Below are 17,449 nucleotides of genomic sequence, written 5' to 3' on the forward strand. Positions count from 1 at the left end.
CTCTGCCTGCCTCTTTCAGAAGGAAAGATGACATGATCCTGTGGAAATGTGCTGAGGGCAGCATCCCTCATTCTGTGACGTATCAGAATGTAAACAGAGAGCTGGCTCGTGCTCTGGTTCTGTCGGGCAAGCGCTCCCATTTGAGCCGTACACTTCATTCTGTTTTCCTGCCCCCTGCAGGCGTGCTCCTTCCAGAGCTGGTGGTCTCCATCATCCTCCTGCTCAGCAAGAACGCGGGGCTCATGCAGGAGGCGGGCGCCGTGCCGCTGCTGGGCGGCCTGCTGGAGCACCTGGACCGCTTCAACCACCTGGCGCCCGGGAGGGAGCGGGATGACCAGGAGGAGCTGGCCTGGCCCGGCATCATGGGTACGGCCTCTCCCCGAGGGCTTTTCGGACGCGTTTTGTCCAGTCTGCCCTCGTCTTCCTCTCCACTGGGAGGAGTGCTTGTCCAGGAAGGCAGGGCCTGCGTGTTGCCCGGGGCAGCGTCGAGAAGTGGGGGTAGTGTTTTAAGGAAGGCGTTTCGTAGTCATGGTGCTTCCTCCTGGGAGGAGTGGTTTGGGAGGTTCTGGAAACCCTCTCTGGGTGTCTCCAGAAGGTACCGTTGAAGCGGTGAGATCGGGTGGCTTTGGAGGCGACGTGGACATGGGACGGCTGACTAGCGGTCAGCATGACGTGGCGGTCAGCCTCTGCACGCCCGTCCCCCTGTCTGCGTGCACATGGGGCGGGGGGGGGGGGGGGGCAGGGGGACTCCTCTGAGCCTCGAGCTGCCATTTTGAATCTAGGTAACCACCTCACTACGGTGGGACCTCCCAGACTCGTCCAGTTAAGTTGTGGTTCAGCTTTCATTCCATCACACGGAGGCCACGTCTGTGCAATAAGAAAATCACAGAGTGAAGAGAGAAAACCCAGGCTGTAGTATCTAAAATCGCTGTGATATCAGCGAACATTGGGACTAGTTACACGGTGGTGGTTGTTTTTAATGGGAAAAAATGGCCAAAGCAAGTTTTACATTATAATTTAATAGTACTTTCCAATTAACAAATCGCCTTTAAAATTTAAAGAACTCTCATTTTATAGGAACTTTGAATGGCTCATAAAATATATTTCATCATATTCACCCTGTAGAGAATTTTTATTCTACGCTTGTGGCTACTTCTAATGTAACTGCATTGCGGTCTTGTGCACATGCTCTGTGGAGATTTCCTCTTGCCTGGTCTGTGGTCAGATTTGCTGGTCCTGCGGCTCCCGCCGTGGCGCCCTAGTGTGCGGATCCGTGTCCTTGCTGGTCCCGTGGTGGGGACTGTGCAGCAGGCTGTGTTGCCTCCCGTCCTGGTGCGGATCTGTGTCCTTGCTGGTCCCGTAGGGGGGACTGTGCTCCCCTCCCATCCTGGTGCGGATCCGTGTCCTTGCTGGTCCCGTGGGGGGGACTGTGCCCGCCTCCCGTCCTGGTGCGGATCCGTGTCCTTGCTGGTCCCGTGGGGGGGACTGTGCTCCCCTCCCATCCTGGTGCGGATCCGTGTCCTTGCTGGTCCCGTGGGGGGGACTGTGCCCGCCTCCCGTCCTGGTGCGGATCCGTGTCCTTGCTGGTCCCGTAGGGGGGACTGTGCTCGCCTCCCGTCCTGGTGCGGATCCGTGTCCTTGCTGGTCCCGTGGGGGGGACTGTGCCCGCCTGCCGTCCTGGTGCGGATCCGTGTCCTTGCTGGTCCCGTAGGGGGGACTGTGCTCCCCTCCCATCCTGGTGCGGATCCGTGTCCTTGCTGGTCCCGTGGGGGGGACTGTGCCCGCCTCCCGTCCTGGTGCGGATCCGTGTCCTTGCTGGTCCTGTGGGGGGGACTGTGCCCGCCTGCCGTCCTGGTGCGGAAGTGTTTCCCCTTGTGCCTCTCACAGCGTCTGTTCTCGCCGTGGTTCCTGTCGGTTTCTGATGCGTTGCCCCTGGGTGTGTGTTTACAGAGTCGTTCCTTACAGGTCAGAACTGCAGAAACAACGAGGAGGTGACCCTGATCCGCAAAGCGGACTTGGAGAACCACAACAAGGACGGGGGCTTCTGGACGGTGATCGACGGGAGGGTGTACGACATCAAGGACTTCCAGGCCCAGGCCCTGAGCGGGAGCAGCATCCTCGGTGAGCGGCCTCGCTGCCCCGCCCTTGAGCCCTCCCGCGTGTCAGCGTAGCAGAGCCTCAGGCTTTCCTTTCGTGTGCTTATTTTTACCGAACTTCCTGCGGTTCCATTGGTTTATGACGTTGCATAGGTTTCAAGTGGACAGCTCCGTCACATCCCCTGTATGTTGTGTGGTCACCACCCAGAGTCCAGCCCTAGCCCCCATTTTAAACTCTCGGTGACTGTCCTGTCACGGAACGCGGGGGCCTTTGAAGGACTTCTCGTCGATTTGCATGATTTGCTCCACCACAATGCCCTGGCGCGTGCTCAAGGCCTGACTGGCCCCGGCAGCCCTGGGAGAGGCCGAGAGGTCGCCGACCTGCCGGTCCCCCTCCTGTCGCTGACTCCGTTTCCATGGAGGGTGGGCCCCCTGTGGAGTCGCCGCGTCCGTTCTGTTGCAGCTCAGTTTGCCGGGGAGGACCCCGTGGTGGCGCTGGAGGCCGCACTGCAGTTTGAGGACACGCGGGAGTCGATGCACGCCTTCTGCGTGGGCCAGTACCTGGAGGTGAGGCTGGGCCGAGGGCTGGCGGACACCCTGCCCCGAGCGCGGGCCTCGCAGGGGGCGGGGAGGGCAGTGCCCTGCGCGGGAGACAGAAGCAAGTGCGTTCACTCATGACGAGGTTTGTCACGTGCTGCTCTGGAAACATGACTGTTAAAGCTGTCACTCTGTAAGAAACGTAGACAGTTCCACACATGAAGAGAGGCAGTTGGGGGCGGCTTACTGTCTTGAGCTTAATGCCGGACCGCATGTTTTGGGGAGAACTGCCTGGTGGCATCAGTCCTCCGAATAGAAACATGTCCTCCCACGCACTCGCGAGCCTTGGCGTGCGTGGCCTGGGTGGTTTCTGTGGACAGACTGGAGGCTGTAGATGTGCGGAGGGCCCGGCACAGGCTGGAGCATTCGTGAGGGAGTTAGCTTTCTTGTAGATTGTCTAATGTGACCACAGTGCAGGAGTGTTGTCACCTGAATCCTGCCTTTCAGCCGTGAACGCATTTACTTCGCCAAACCTCTGGGTGACGGGCTCACAGCGGCACTTGTCACTCAGACTTGGTTTCTCTCTGGCTTGGAGGGAGCCGTTAGGGATGTTTTCTGACGCGTAGCCCCCGTCACTCGGAAGCTGCTGTAGGTTCCCGGGGCCTGTCCTAGCAGAGCAGCTCTCCCCCGGGGGCCTGAGCTGCAGCGCTGCGGGTTGTGTGTGGTTTGTGTCTTCTGGCGGGAGCGCTGCTCGCGCAGGGCGTGGGCGCGGGGCCGAGCGCCGGTGCGAGGACAGAAGCTGGTGTGTGTCTTGCTGTGGCTGTGGGCAGCTGCTTCCTCAGCCTGACGGGGTCCCTCTTCCCCAGCCCGACCAGGAAGTCGTCACCGTCCCGGACCTGGGAAGCCTGTCCTCCCCTCTGATGGACACGGAGAGGAACCTGGGCCTGCTGCTCGGGCTGCACGCCTCCTACCTCGCCCTGAGCACACCGCTCTCACCCGTGGAGGTCGAATGCGCCAGTAAGAAACGCTCGCTCCCACTCGCCGGCCGCGGCTGTTTCAGGGCTCGTGTGTGCAGGAGCCGGTGGCGTTTGCAGAGCGCTCCTGAGCGCTGAGCCCTGTGTGCGGCGGGAGGACAGAGGGCCTCGGGGTTGACTGTCGGGCTGGGAGGATGTTTTGGGAGCACAGTCCTTGAGGAACATCTGCGGGGCCACCGTCTGGGCTTATGTGGAGTCGCCGTCCGCACGGATGGGCAGCCCCTGCCTCCCACGGGGTGCGGGCTCCGGGACCTGTCCGTGCTGTGTGCTCCTGGTCTCACTGTGGCTGCTGCCCACGCCTCCCTTCAGGGAGCCCTGCCGGGCGCGGCGGAGCGAAGGGGGTGGGTGGTCCGGCGTCTGTCACGGGAGAGCTGGCTTCCCGCCGAGCCCCGCTGCTCGCCCTGGGGCTGGGGGATGGCGCCTCAGGCTGCTGTCCGTGCGCTTGCTCCCTAGAGTGGCTGCAGTCGTCCATCTTCTCGGGAGGCCTGCAGACCAGCCAGACCCACTACAGCTACAACGAGGAGAAGGACGAGGACCACTGCAGCTCCCCCGGGGGCACCCCTGCCAGCAAGTCCCGCCTCTGCGCCCACTCGCGCGCCCTGGGCGACCACTCCCAGGCGTTCCTGCAAGCCCTGGCGGACAACAGCGTCCAGGACCACAACGTGAAGGTAGGGCGCCCCCAGGGGGTGTCTGTGCCGCTCAGGACGCCCAGAGGCCACCGCCTGCTCTTCCATCGGCTCCCCGGGCTTGGCTGACGGGTTCTTGGGGGGCCGCGTGGAGGGGAGGGGGAGTCGGCTCTTCACGCCCGCGAGGGTGTGGAAGCCTTGCTGGTGGCCGTGCACGGGGCTGTGCCCGGGGTTAGAGCCGCGGCGCGCTCGGTGCCGACAGTCACCTCCCTGCGGTCTGTGCAGGACTTCCTGTGCCAGGTGGAGAGGTGCTGCCGGCAGTGCCACCTGACCACCCCCATCAGCTTCCCGCCCGAGCACCCCGTGGAGGAAGTGGGGCGCCTGCTGCTGTGCTGCCTCCTGAAGCACGAGGACTTAGGTAGGGGCCGCGCGTTCGCTCCCGGGGCCTCTGGCTCCCACGCCGGCCGCAGCTGGTCCACGCCGCTTGTCCCCGTCTCTCCAGGGCACGTGGCGCTGTCTCTGGTCCACGCCGGCGCGCTCGGGGTCGAGCAGGCGAAGCACAGGGCGCTGCCCACGTCGGTGATGGACGTCTGCCGGGTTGTCTACCAGGCCAAGTGCTCGCTCATTAAGGTGGGTCGTCCGGACGCCCTGTGGGCTGTGCGATGGAGGGCCGGTCGGTCGAAGTCGAAGGTCCGTGGTTAAGTCGCCCCTTCGTCCCTGTCGGGCAGACGCACCAGGAGCAGGGCCGCTCCTACAAGGAGGTCTGCGCGCCCGTCATCGAGCGCCTGCGGTTCCTCTTCAACGAGCTGCGGCCAGCCGTGTGCAGCGGCCTCTCCGTCCTGTCTAAGCCGACGCTGCCCAGCTCCCTGCCCCGCTGGCGGCGCGTCGCCCAGAAGCTCATCCGCGACGGCAGGAGGACGAGGGGTGAGGCCGGCAGGCTGGGTGGAAGGGGCTGCCGGGGGGGGGGGGGGGGGGGGCGGTTTGACACTGTGGCCGCTGCGTGACCTTCGACCTCAGCCCCAGTGCCCGTTGTGTGCGCTCATGGCTCCTCTTCCAGTCCCCCGCTTCCTGGCCCATGACTGGCCCATGAGTGACGGCTAGCGTTTGCCTTTGGAAAGCGTCTTTCTCTAAGTCAGAAGGAGCGTTGGCTCCACACAGGGAATGGCCTCAGCTTCAGCTGCAGCCGCACAAACAAGGTCGCTGCTGCTCCTGTGGCAGCACCGGCCGGGGTGTCTCCCATAGGCCAGCCGCCCTCGAAGCCAGGTGTCACCATCTGGCCCTTCAGGGAGCTCCCCATCTTTCCTGTGGCACTCCCCCGTCCTCCCACCCCGACCCCCAAGGCTCCCCTTCTTCCCTGTGGCGCTCCCCCATCCCCCCACCCCTGGGGCTCCCCTTCTTCCCTGTGGCGCTCCCCCATCCCCCCACCCCTGGGACTCCCCTTCTTCCCTGTGGCACTCCCCTGTCCTCCCACCCCGACCCCTGGGGCTCCCCTTCTTCCCTGTGGCGCTTCCCCATCCCCCCACCCCTGGGGCTCCCCTTCTTCCCTGTGGCGCTCCCCCATCCCCCCACCCCTGGGGCTCCCCTTCTTTCCTATACCACTTCCCCATTCTTTTCCCAACCCAGGCGGCCAAGTGTCCTTACAGTGAGAGTGTTTGTGGCCCTTTTGTTGTTTGAACGTTTGAGTTCACAATGAATATTAAACATGTGTGTCCTTTACCTTTATGTAAATTGAAGTATTTCTGAATTTGAAACTACATTTAAGTAAGTGGCTTTATGATGAATGCTGCTGTCACCGTAGTTCCTAAGAAGCCAGAATCCACTGATGATGAAGGGAAAATTGGAAACGAAGAGAGTGATTTGGAAGAAGCTTGCCTTTTGCCTCACAGTCCGGTCCATGTGGACAAAAGGCCCCTGACGACCAGATCCCCCAAGGTGAGGTGGGTGGGGCCCGTGATCCGGGCTGGCTGCGTGGGAACCGCCCGGCAGGGGGCCCGTGGGTCCCGTCGCTCCGTCCTGGAGTGTCGTGGGGGGAGAGCGCACGGGCCTGTGAGTGTGTGGCAGCCGCCCCAGCGACGCCTGCCTGGCGGTGCCCTAGTTGGATCCATCCCGGAGAAGTACTTCTTTTTCCCTTTTTTTAAAAAAACCCTCATTCGAGGGCTTTCATTGGCGAGAGAGAGAGAGAGAGAGAGAGAGAGAGAGAGAGGGAGAGAGCTCGATGTGAGAGAGAAACATCGATCTGTTGCCTCGCCACCTCGAACCCACAACCCAGGCTTGGGCCCTGACTAGGAATTGAACCTGGTCAATGGGATGACGCCCCGCCAACTGAGCCACACCGGCCAGGGCTTTCCTTTCCCTTTAGGACAGCGGTTCTCAACCTTCCTGACGCCGCGCCCCTTTAATACAGTTCCTCATGTGGTGGGGACCCCCAACCATAACATTATTTTCGTTGCTACTTCATAACTGTAATGTTGCTACTGTTAGGAATCGTCATGTGAATATCTGATATACAGACAGGATGTATTTTCATTGTTACAAATTGAATACAATTAAAGCAGAGTGATTCATCACAAAAACAATATGTAATTATAGATGTGGTTTCCGATGGTCGTAGGCGACCCCTGTGAAAGGGTCGTTCATGACCCAAAGAGGTCACGACCCACAGGTTGAGAACCACTCACTCACTCATCGAATGTCTCCTTTGCTTCCCTGTCCTGGTCCCATTCGTGTGGCTGGTCATTGACTTTGTGTGCCCAGTTCCCTCTTTCCAAAGTGCCTGAGTGTGGGATTTGGAATTCACTTACAAGCCTGGGTGTGGCCTGGCTCTTTCACCCTTAGGCCTGCTGGCCTCTGTGTCTGCCTATGCTGGAGTCGCTGCCTTGGCAACAGCAGGGGCGACAGCAGCGGAGACTCACGTGCCCGCCCGCGGTTCCTTTGCAGGACAAGTGGCAGCCGCTCCTGAGCACCGTCGCTGGCGTGCACAGGTACAAGTGGCTGAAGCAGAGCGCGCAGGGCCTCCCCCCGCAGTCGGCTCTGCTGGGCACCATCGCCGAGTTTGCCCTCAGGGAGGAGCCCGTGGATGTGGAGAAGATGAGGAAGTGCCTGCTCAAACAGGTAACATCCTGCAGGGAGCGCCCTCCCGGCCGCGCCCGGGCCCCGCCACACTCACCGCGGGGACACTCACCGCCACACGCTGTCTTGCAGCTGGAGAGAGCAGAGGTCCGCCTGGAGGGGATCGACACCATCTTAAAGCTGGCAGCCAAGAGCTTCCTGCTCCCATCTGTGCAGTACGCTGTGTTCTGCGGGTGGCAGCGGCTCATCCCGGAGGGCGTCGACCTGGGGTACCGCTGCAGTCTTCCTAGTTGTGGGGCAGGGGCGTGTAGCACCTTGTTCTGTTCAGGTTGAATGTCTGGCAGGCGTCTAAGCAGTCTCTCTCTCTCTTTCTCTTTCTCTCTGGAAGGGAGCCTCTCACGGATTGCTTAAAGGACGTGGATTTGATCCCGCCTTTTAATCGGATGCTGCTGGAAGTCACATTCGGCAAGCTGTACGCCTGGGCTGTTCAGAACATTCGGAACATTTTGATGGATGCAAATGCCAAGTTTAAAGAGCTTGGTGAGTTTAAGAGGACTTCCTGGTTCACAGGCGGCACTGAATCGCTGCAGAAGTGACTCAGTGACCACACGAGCAGAGCTTCACGGTGTGGCTCCTCGTTACGGGCTGTGGAAACTTGCAGGTGCCGACGTTTGCTCTGGGACAGACTTTAATCACTTTACGTTAGAATGTGATCTAAGCTGCTGCACGCTTTCTCGGACGTGAAACAAAACTTTCAGAATTGGGCAGAAGACACCGTCTTGTAGCGTCTTCAAGACAGCTTCCCGTGTGTCACTGCCACCATCCACCCTGGAGTGTTGGCCGGTGCCGCGTGCCGTGTTCTAGCTGAAAGGGGATGCGTGGCCACAGGGTGCTGAGGAGGGTGCGGTACGCTCTGTAGCGGGTGGGGTGGCTGCACGGAGCAGGGTGGCAGGGTTGCCACAGAAGCACGGGCTCCCGCTGTCCACTGGAAGCAGAAATTTTTTAAAATCTTTATTGTTGAAAGTTTTACATGTGTCCCCCCCATTGCCCTCTCCCACCTGGAAAACAGGACTTTTTAACAATTGCAAATGTTTTCTGCGTCAGTGTGTTCTTGTATCCGCACCCAGTCACTGAGGCCGCGCCGATGCCTTTCAGGGATCCAGCCCGTCCCCCTGCAGACCGTCACCAACGAGAACCCGGCGGGACCCAGCCTGGGCACCACCCCCCACGCGCGCTTCCTGCTGGCCATGCTCAGCCTGCTGACGCTGCAGCACGGCGCGCACAACCTCACCCTGCTGCTCAACTCCGGCACGCTCGCCCTGGCGCAGACCGCGCTGCGGCTCATCGGTGGGTCGGCGCCGCCGGGCCTCCGTGGGGAGGGCCGGCACTGGCCTGGGTGCCTCTCGGCCCCCCTGTCATTTAGCTCGTGGTGGTGTCTTGTCCGGCACCTTCAGTACCAAAGGTTTGCCCCTTCCCAGGGGCTGAGCACCCCTGTCAGACCCTTTGGCCACAGGTGCTCAGACTTCCTCCTGGAGCTCAGTTCCCTCCCGTCGGACCGTGTGTCTGTCTGAGGCCAGGGCCGCACTGCGGCTCACACTATGCTCAGGGTGAGGAGGGATCGGCTTCGGGATGGGTGTCCCTGTTGCACAGGCCTCGGGGGTTCTGGGTCCCGTGCTGCATCTGTGGACGTGGGGGGAGCATCGCTCCCTGAGCCTGGGCGCCTGCGTGCTTACTTAGCACTTGCTCCTGTCTCCGAGCAGCACTGCACCACCTACTGATGGGGGACGCCAGCCTCCTGGGCGAGGGGAAGGGGTGCCCTGCCCTGTTTGGGGGTGAGTTAGAGAATTGGCATCAACGTCCGGTCGAATTCAGCATTAAGCCGTTTGGTCCTGGGCTTTTCTTTGTTGGGACCCAACCTCTTTCCTGGGGATGTAGGCCTGCACACACTTCCTGTTTCTCCCTGGGTCCGTTCACTGGCGGGGCTTCTAGGCCCTCGGCCATGGTGCCGGGTCTGCTCAGGTGCTGGCCCAGCGCTGCCGGCGCCCTCAGTCCCGTGTCTGCAGAAGCAGAGGCGTGGTCACCACGGTCTCCTGTGGTTTTAGTTATTTGTGTCCCGCCTTTTTCCCAGCATTTCCCCTCCCTCCATAGCCAGCAAGGCCACAGGCGGCAGGGGCCGGCCGCCCCTCCTGGGCTGGGCTTGCTGCTTTCGAGTCCTGGGAAGCGTTGCTTCTCCCAACACTCAGCCCCTGGTCGTACGTGGCCGACTCCAGGGCCCCAGGGCCATCTGTTCTTCGTGCCTCGACTCTGAGCAAGCAGGCAGGCTGTTGTAGAGAGTTCCACACGTAGCGGCAAAAATGAACACTACACACCATGGATTCTTTATTGTTTAAATATTACGTGTCTCCTTTTCCCCCCTGACCTCTCCCCGGCCACTTCCACCCCAGCACATGCCCTCACCCCACTGTCTGTCCACTGGCTGTGCTCAAGTGCGAGCACACGAGCCCTTTGGTTGATCTCCTGCCCTCCCCCTTGGGTTCTTTAGTGACCACCTTCATATTTGTTAGCGACGGGAATGGGTGGAGGTGAGCAAATTGCAGGGCCTAACTGGCTGCTATTCTGCCCTGCAGGCCCCAGCGGCGACCACGTGGAGGAAGACGGGAACGTGTCTGCCCGTGGCGCCTCTGCCACCGTCCTGGAGGAGACGAGGAAGGAGACGGCGCCCGCGCAGCTCCCGGTCTCGGGGCCCGAGCTGGCCGCCATGATGAAGATCGGAACCAGGGTCATGCGGGGCGTGGACTGGAAGTGGGGCGACCAGGTACTCGGGGTGCAAGGCGCAGCTGCCGCCCGGTCAACTCTGCAGCCCTGACTGGCTCACTCGGTGCGAGGGGAGGAGAGCAGGCGGGTGCCCGGCAGGTGGCAGCTGTCGATGGCCAATGATGCACAGTCAGGACGAGTAGAGGAACCATGTCCTGCGTAGGGGCGCCTCTCACAGGGTGGGCTGCTCAGAGGAGGCCTGGGCCCGGGCTCCTGGTGCAGTGCCGGCCGTCAGAGGAGACGCAGCTGCTGGTCTTGGGTTTCCCGTCTTGTGATGCCTCGTGCGGGGCCGAGGACTAGGCTCCAGGACCGCTGGACAGCCCGGCCTTGTGGTGGCTGCAGGCCCTGCTCGCCTCTGGGGCCGGCCTGGCGTTCTGTTGGGGGTGCCGTGAGCGATGCATGTGGCCAGGAGTCTGTGCAAGGACGCGGCCGCCCTCCCAGCGGTGTCCATGGGACAGGCCGCACGCGCCTCCTCACTGGTCTCTATGTCACCCCGCAGGACGGACCCCCTCCTGGCCTCGGCCGTGTGATTGGGGAGCTGGGCGAGGATGGGTGGATCCGGGTGCAGTGGGACACGGGCAGCACCAACTCCTACCGGATGGGGAAGGAGGGCAAGTACGACCTCAAGCTGGCAGAGCTGCCGGCCTCTGCGCAGCCCTCGGCCGAGGACTCAGACACAGAGGACGATTCAGGTGAGTGCGGGGGCCAGGGGGTCAGCTCAGGTGCCGGCACGTGTGCAGGGGGTCGGCCTCTGAGGGACTCTGGTGGTCAGGGGAGCCTGGATGTCTGCACACAGCAGAGGTGGGGGGTGGGGTCAGCCGGGCTGTGCTCTGCGTGCTGGGCACGGGCCCTCGGTGCAGACCGTGCCACCTTGGGCTCGGGCAGCATGGAGCCGAGGGCCCGCCCGGGCTCTGCAGTGTCGGGCGGGTGCCCCCCAGCTCCCCGGGGCGTCCCTGAGGGGGGAAGGTGGCCGTCCAGGCCTCTTGTCCCAGAGCCCTGGCCCTCAGGGAGCAGGCATTCGCTGCCTCGCAGCCGGCGTGGGGCGTATGGGAAGCTGCTTCCTAAGGGAGCGGGTCCTCGCCGTCGTCTCAGCGCTGAGCTGTCTGCTGAGGCGGTTTGACACATTTCACGGTTTTGGAAGCTGGTTTTCCCTGCAGAAGGCAGGCGGCGGCGGTTGGGTCACAGCCGCACGGGAGGCGCGCCTCTTCCTGCAGAGCCAGCGGCTCTTCCCGGAGCAGAACCGGGATGTGGCGCACTTGCCGCTCTGCAGGGCGATCCCTGTTCTGGGTGGTTTGTTTTCAGAAGCCGAGCCCGCCGACAGGAACATGCACCCCACGGCCATGATGCTGACCAGCACCGTGCGCCTGCTGCAGACCCTGTGTCTCTCCGCCGGGGTCCACGCCGAGGTCATGCAGGGCGAGGCCACCAGGACCCTGTGCGGGCTGCTGCGCGTGGTGGTGGAGAGTGGGACCACGGACACGACACGTATGCACGGGGGCTGAGGGCAGGGCTGGGCCACAGTGTCAGCGAGTGGTTGTGTGAGTGCGTGTGAGTGTGGGGGTGTGTGTGTGTGTGCACATGAGTGTGAGCACCTGTTGTACATGTGCATGTGTGTGCGCAAGCGCATGTGTGTTGTGTCCACACGTGAGCGTGTGAGTTTGTTATGAGAGACTAAGTGGCGTGTGAGAGTGAGACGGCATGTGCGAGTCACTGGGTATGTTGGCGTGTTTATGAATGTGTGTGTGTGTGTGGCTGTGGTAGAGACGTGAGTGTGGCTGTGAAGGTGGGTGTATGAGTGTGTGTCGCTTGAGCCTGGGGAGCAGGGGAGAGGGGAGACCCAGACCTTGGAGAGGCAGAGCCGTCTCATCAGAGCTCAGGTGGGTGAAGCCCTGAGGATGTCACCCCCTTCGGCTGCACAGACACCTCATACCTGGCCTGGCCGTCCGTGTGCAGGTGAAATGGGAGTGACGTCTTGGGGGCACATGTGTTTAGAAATCACAGTGGGTGCACGCCACTGCCCGTGCCGTGTGAGCTGTCAGCATCCCACGGCCAGGAGCAGCAGGCTCCGCTCCTCACCTGTGGGGGCACCGCCAGTCCTTCCAGGTCTCAGGCGTGAGGTGCTCCTTGAGGCACCCGAGGGCCTCCTCCGCGTTCCTCTGAGCGCGTGCACTGGAAGAGGACGGGTGGGCAGGGTAGCAGCGAGTGCTGAGTGCTCAGAGCCAGCGAGCAGTCTGTCCCGTGTCCCCACAGCCTCCCCCAACAGCGCCGTGTGCCGGGAGCAGCACCGCGGCTGGTGCTCGCTGGGCTTCGTGCGCAGCATCGCGCTCACGCCCCACATGTGCGCCGCGCTCAGCTCCCCGCCCTGGATCGCCCTGCTCATGCGGGTCGTCGAGGGACACGCGCCCTTCACAGCCGCCTCGCTGCAGCGTCAGGTACGGTGCGGCGTCGGGGCCAGGGTGGCGTCAGGGCACCAGCCCTCCCGGGCTCGACAGATGCAGAAAGGGGCGTGACCGGCCCAGCAGACGTGTTAAACCTGAGGCCTAACTGGGGTGCGCAGTGGTTCGCGCACAGGCAGCATCCCTGGCGCACCCAGAAGGGCCCAGAGTCGACCTGAAGCTGGGGCCGTGGGTCTCGGCTCCCGAGGGAGTTGCGTGTTGGCTGCGTTCCTTCTCCCGCTCATCGGAGCTGGGGGTCGTCTTGAGGAGAGTGAAGCGAGAGGAGTTATTTTCTAACTGAACGAGTACCTGCCTCTGTAACGTTTATTTCTAACCTTTGGCCACCCGTAGCGTTCATCGACGTGGGTGTCCTTGGCTATTAAATAACGACTATTAGAATCTTCACATGGTTAATCCCTCCCGTTATAGGGACAGACAGTGAAGAGAAAATAAAATTCTCACCTGTGTGTCGGGCAGCATTTTCTCTAACGCGGCCCTTTGATCGCCGCACAGATCCTGGCCCTACACCTCCTGCAAGCGGTGCTGCCCTCGTGGGACAAGGCCGATCGCAGCGAGGACATGGAGGGGCTGGTGGAGAAGCTCTTCGGGTTCCTGGGCAGCCTGCTCACCACCTGCTCCTCGGACATCCCCTTCCTCAGAGGTGGGCGCCCCTGTCCTGGGCCACGGAGCCCTGTCCTGGGCCACGGAGTCCTGTGCTGGGCCTGGCTGGTGCACGGGGCCACGGAGTCCTGTCCTGTGCTTCTTTCAGAGTCCACCCTGCGGAGGCGGAGGGCCCGGCCGCAGGCCTCGCTGACAGCCACGCACAGCAGCACGCTGGCGGAGGAGACGGTGGCCCTGCTGCGCACGCTGCACTCCCTGGGCCAGTGGAACGGCCTCATCAACAAGCACATCAACTCCCAGCTGCAGGCCGTGTCGCGCAGCTGCGGGCCCACGCCTGCTGGCGGGGTGGGTGTCGCCTGACGTCTGCGCGTGACCCCAGAATCCTCTTCCTTAGCCGTTCAGTTGCCTTTCAGATGCTGTGTGTTTTGTTCAGTGACGTGTCTCACGGTAGCTGTGACTGGGGATAGTGATGGGAGACAGGAAAGGACAGGCGCTCGCTCCCTTGCCCGTCGTCAGCGTGCTGTCTGTCTGTCTGCACCAGGCCCCGCTGGAGGACTGCCTCCCTGACACGGACAGCCCTGAGGTGGGCGGCCTCATGGCTGTGCTGGCCGTCATCGGGGGCATCGACGGCCGCCTGCGCCTGGGGGGCCAGGTCGCGCACGAGGAGTTTGGGGAGGGCACCGTGACGCGCATCACCCCGAAGGGCAGGATCACCGTGCAGTTCTCGGACACGCGGGCGCGCCGCGTCTGCCCGCTGAGCCAGCTGAAACCGGTAGGTGCACCGCGGGTCCCGGCCGTGCAGGGGCTTCGTGCTGGCGCGGGCTCCGGCGTCGGGGCTGCGGGCGGCAGTTCGCGACGCCTTCCCGAGGCCATCGCCACAGACGGCCTCTGCCTCCTCCTCGCCTGCTCTGCGCGGGGCGAGTGGGGCTCCCACAGGCCGGCGGCCAGCAGCTCCCCTGTGGCAGCCTCGCGAGGCGGGGAGGCAGTTGGGCTTCGCGGTGCGGGGGGAGGATCCTCACCAAGGCCTCCTCCTGTGGGCAGTGCTTTCTGATGGTGTGGGGGACGGGTGTGTGCAGCAGCCAAGCCGCCTCCCTTCTGTGACCAGGGACAGGGAGGCGTCCGTACTGCTGGGCCGACGCTGCAGCCGCCTGGTGCTCCTGTAAACACCGTGTTGTGTTACAGTCACTTGCAGGGCACAGGAAAGGCTACATAGGGCATCACCACCCTGATGGAGTCTCTGTTGACAAAAAGTTAATTTAGGTCACATCCATTGTACATGTAAGAATCTTTCCTTTGTCGGCCTTTTTTTATGAGATTCTTTTTTGAAATATGTTTTACTGATTTCAGAGAGGAAGGGAGAGGGAGAGAAAGGTGGAAACATCAATGATGAAAGAGAATCCTGGATCGGTTGCCTCCTGCACCCCCCCTACTGGGGATGGAGCCCATACCTGGGCATGTGCCCTTGACTGGAATCGAACCTGGGACCCTTCAGTCCGCTGACCGATGTTCTATCCACTGAGCTAAACCGGCTGGGGCTTTAACATCATCTTTTAAAATTACTTTCAGTGAAAAGACTATGGGCCCGTGAGGTCTTTCGGAATTAGCCCCCTGGTTGAGATAACTTCCAGGACAGCTCCCGTCCCCGTCCCCTGGGCCGCCTGGTGAAGGTCCTGCTCTCTCCCCAGCTCCCCGCCGTGCCCTTCAGCATCACCAGCCTGCCCTTCACAGACCCCATGCTCGCAGTCTGGGCCCAGCTGGTGAACCTCGCTGGGAGCAGGTTGGAAAAGCACAAGATAAAGAAGTCGCCCAAGCAGGGGTTCGCAGGTTAGTGCGCTGTCGGTCTCGGGGCTCCGGCGGATGGACCCCCGTTGAGTTACAGTGGGCGTGGCGCCGTGGGCGTGCTGCTGAGGGATAGGTGCAGGAGGGACTCCGTGCCGGGGAGGCTGCCCTGCTTCCGGGCCAGCGTCTCCTCTGAGTCTCCACGGCTCTGGCTGGAGGGCATGTGCTTGTCCACCACACACGTCCAGAATCACTGGCCTGTCCCCTGGCTGGTCCCCGTGCATGAGCCCACCTGCAGGTGGTCAGGCTCGATGCCCGAGAGGCGCCGGGGTTCTCCCGTCCCCCGCAGCGCTGGGCCCCCTGCGCCCGCTGACCCTTCCTCCCACAGGCCCGGTGGACCTGGGCCTGCTGCGGCGCCAGCAGCTGAAGCTGTACGTGCTGAAGGCGGGCCGCGCGCTGCTGCCCCACCAGGACCAGCTCCGGCAGACCCTGGCCCAGCCCGCCGTGCAGGAGGCCGCCGCGCAGGCAGGTAGGTGAGGGAGGCGGGGTGTCCGGAGGGGCCAGGGGTGGCCCCGAGGTGAGGAGGATGCGCCGCCCGGCCACCCGCCGAGCAGGAGCGACGTGGCCACTGCCTCCTGAGCGAAGACTGAGGGTCCGCGGGAGGGAGGGCGCAGGGTTCTCCCCCGCCACTACAAGGGGCCGCTGGTGACGGCACGGGGCACGTGAGAGACAGACCCTCGGGCCCCCAGGGTGGAGCCGGCCCAGCCAGACCCGCGGCGGTTACGCGCCCAGCACGGCTGCGGCTCTGGAGGGCGGGGCTCCCTGCCACCGCCTGGTGGGTGTATGAGGAGATGTGCACACGCCTGTGCTGCCCACGTCTGTGTCCACTGACCAGCAGCCACCCGGCCGCGTGCCAGGGAGAGGCACACAGGTGCACGTGTACGGATGCCACTGGCTGCTTTCGGGGGGGAGTGCTTCATCTTGAATGTGGTGCATTCACGCTGCTCACAGTGATGAAACCACACACGCACACACTCTTGTTGCCGTGGAAACATGGACATGATCATGTAAACAAGAGCACGGTGTCCGATGGCGCTTCTGTTCAGCGAGGTGACTCACTTTAAACTTCTCAGGATTGCTCCAGGTTCTGGAGTGAGCTCTTCAGTAGGAAAACCATGTTTTGAACGAGGGTCAAGGGTCAGCAGGAAGGGCCGGGGCGGGAAGAACACAGGCGTGTTCTGGGCGGTGTCCCAGCAGCGCGGGCGCTGAAAGGGGGCGGGGTGGGAGAGAGGATGGGTCCGGCGCAGCGACTGGGGCTAGGAAGGCCGAGCCCAGAGCAGGAGGCTCTCCGGCGGCTGTGGCTGGGCTCAGCCTGAAGGTGTGGGTCCGGCCTGTGGTGGGTGGGAATCCATCGCTTCACGCACTCGGGCACGACCTCTAACGTCGGGCGTGTTCTGTTTCTATCCAGACGACGGCGCAGCCGCGTCCCCGGACCTGGGAGACATGTCGCCCGAAGGCCCACAGCCCCCGATGATCCTGCTGCAGCAGCTGCTGGCCGCGGCCACCCAGCCGTCGCCGGTGAAAGCGGTCTTCGCCCGGCAGGAGCTCGAGGTACCCGCTCCGGCAGCTCTCGCCTGGCCAGTGTGTGTCTTCCCACCGACAGGTTCCTTCCTCCCTTTTCCCTGGGGTCTGTGCCTCGGGCGACGCCGGGACGGGCTGACACCCACCCTGCACCCTGCGTGGGCGAGCTCTCGGGACGCGTCAGCTCTAGTGGCTGCCGTGGGACCGCACGGCTGGCGAGAGCACAGGGTTGAGGGCCAGCATTCCTGTGGACTCGTGCGGATTATTTGAAGCCACCAGATGCAGCCGGGGTTAGACGCCCCTGCTCACGGGGTCCTGTTCGAGGAAGTGTTGTTGGGAAGGAGCGCCTTGCCCACGCGTGGTGCCGGGCTCGCTTGGCCCACTGTCCACGCCTTCCCTGGGCGCTCGGCCACTGCCCGGCCAGGCCCTCGTCCGGTGCCCCCGCAGCTCGGGGCCGGCTGGGGCGGGGTCTCCAGAGAGAGGACCGGGGCCGGGTCTGCGTGGCCCAGCCTCTCGTGGAGACTGGATTTGTTAAACACTTCTGTTGCACGATTCGTAAGAAAACCCGGGGAAAGCACCAGAGACAGAACAAAGGGCAGGTGCTCACTTGGTCAGGCAGAGGCCCCTGCGGCAGCGGGTCCCATGAGGAGGCAGCTGCCTCTGGCCCTGCCGGAAGGCTAGACACTGTCCTCCGTGATGGGTGCCGGGGGGCAAGACACCGTGACCAGCCTGAAGGCCAACCACTGTGAGGTCTGAAAGCCTAGATGACAAAAGTGGCCTCGGCGGGTGTGTGTCCCACTGCCTGCGTGCAGGGGGTGCTGGGAGGAAGGACGGGCAGGATGCCCGCACAGTGGGCC

General features: G+C 62.9%; 1 protein-coding gene across 2 annotated transcripts in view; it reads left to right on the forward strand.

Moving 5' to 3' along the window:
- The window catches only part of HERC2 (HECT and RLD domain containing E3 ubiquitin protein ligase 2), a 73,176-nt gene that overhangs the window by 22,874 nt on the left and 32,853 nt on the right, over positions 1 to 17,449 (forward strand). Inside the window, exons 23-45 of one of the 2 annotated variants that reach the window (XM_059678086.1) lie at positions 181 to 366; positions 1,951 to 2,121; positions 2,560 to 2,663; positions 3,500 to 3,650; positions 4,121 to 4,335; positions 4,579 to 4,711; positions 4,796 to 4,923; positions 5,022 to 5,217; positions 6,092 to 6,225; positions 7,231 to 7,404; positions 7,495 to 7,631; positions 7,751 to 7,902; positions 8,518 to 8,709; positions 9,990 to 10,177; positions 10,676 to 10,868; positions 11,479 to 11,661; positions 12,427 to 12,608; positions 13,125 to 13,272; positions 13,381 to 13,577; positions 13,774 to 14,004; positions 14,918 to 15,056; positions 15,400 to 15,540; positions 16,480 to 16,622. In XM_059678086.1, the coding sequence (XP_059534069.1) occupies positions 181 to 366; positions 1,951 to 2,121; positions 2,560 to 2,663; positions 3,500 to 3,650; positions 4,121 to 4,335; positions 4,579 to 4,711; positions 4,796 to 4,923; positions 5,022 to 5,217; positions 6,092 to 6,225; positions 7,231 to 7,404; positions 7,495 to 7,631; positions 7,751 to 7,902; positions 8,518 to 8,709; positions 9,990 to 10,177; positions 10,676 to 10,868; positions 11,479 to 11,661; positions 12,427 to 12,608; positions 13,125 to 13,272; positions 13,381 to 13,577; positions 13,774 to 14,004; positions 14,918 to 15,056; positions 15,400 to 15,540; positions 16,480 to 16,622 (3,818 nt within the window). The remainder of the gene's footprint in view (positions 1 to 180; positions 367 to 1,950; positions 2,122 to 2,559; positions 2,664 to 3,499; positions 3,651 to 4,120; positions 4,336 to 4,578; positions 4,712 to 4,795; positions 4,924 to 5,021; positions 5,218 to 6,091; positions 6,226 to 7,230; positions 7,405 to 7,494; positions 7,632 to 7,750; positions 7,903 to 8,517; positions 8,710 to 9,989; positions 10,178 to 10,675; positions 10,869 to 11,478; positions 11,662 to 12,426; positions 12,609 to 13,124; positions 13,273 to 13,380; positions 13,578 to 13,773; positions 14,005 to 14,917; positions 15,057 to 15,399; positions 15,541 to 16,479; positions 16,623 to 17,449) is intronic. The other variant, XM_059678087.1, reaches the window with a different exon arrangement.

This window comes from Myotis daubentonii, chromosome 21, assembly GCF_963259705.1.
Source record: "Myotis daubentonii chromosome 21, mMyoDau2.1, whole genome shotgun sequence".
Taxonomy (NCBI): Eukaryota; Metazoa; Chordata; class Mammalia; order Chiroptera; family Vespertilionidae; genus Myotis; species Myotis daubentonii.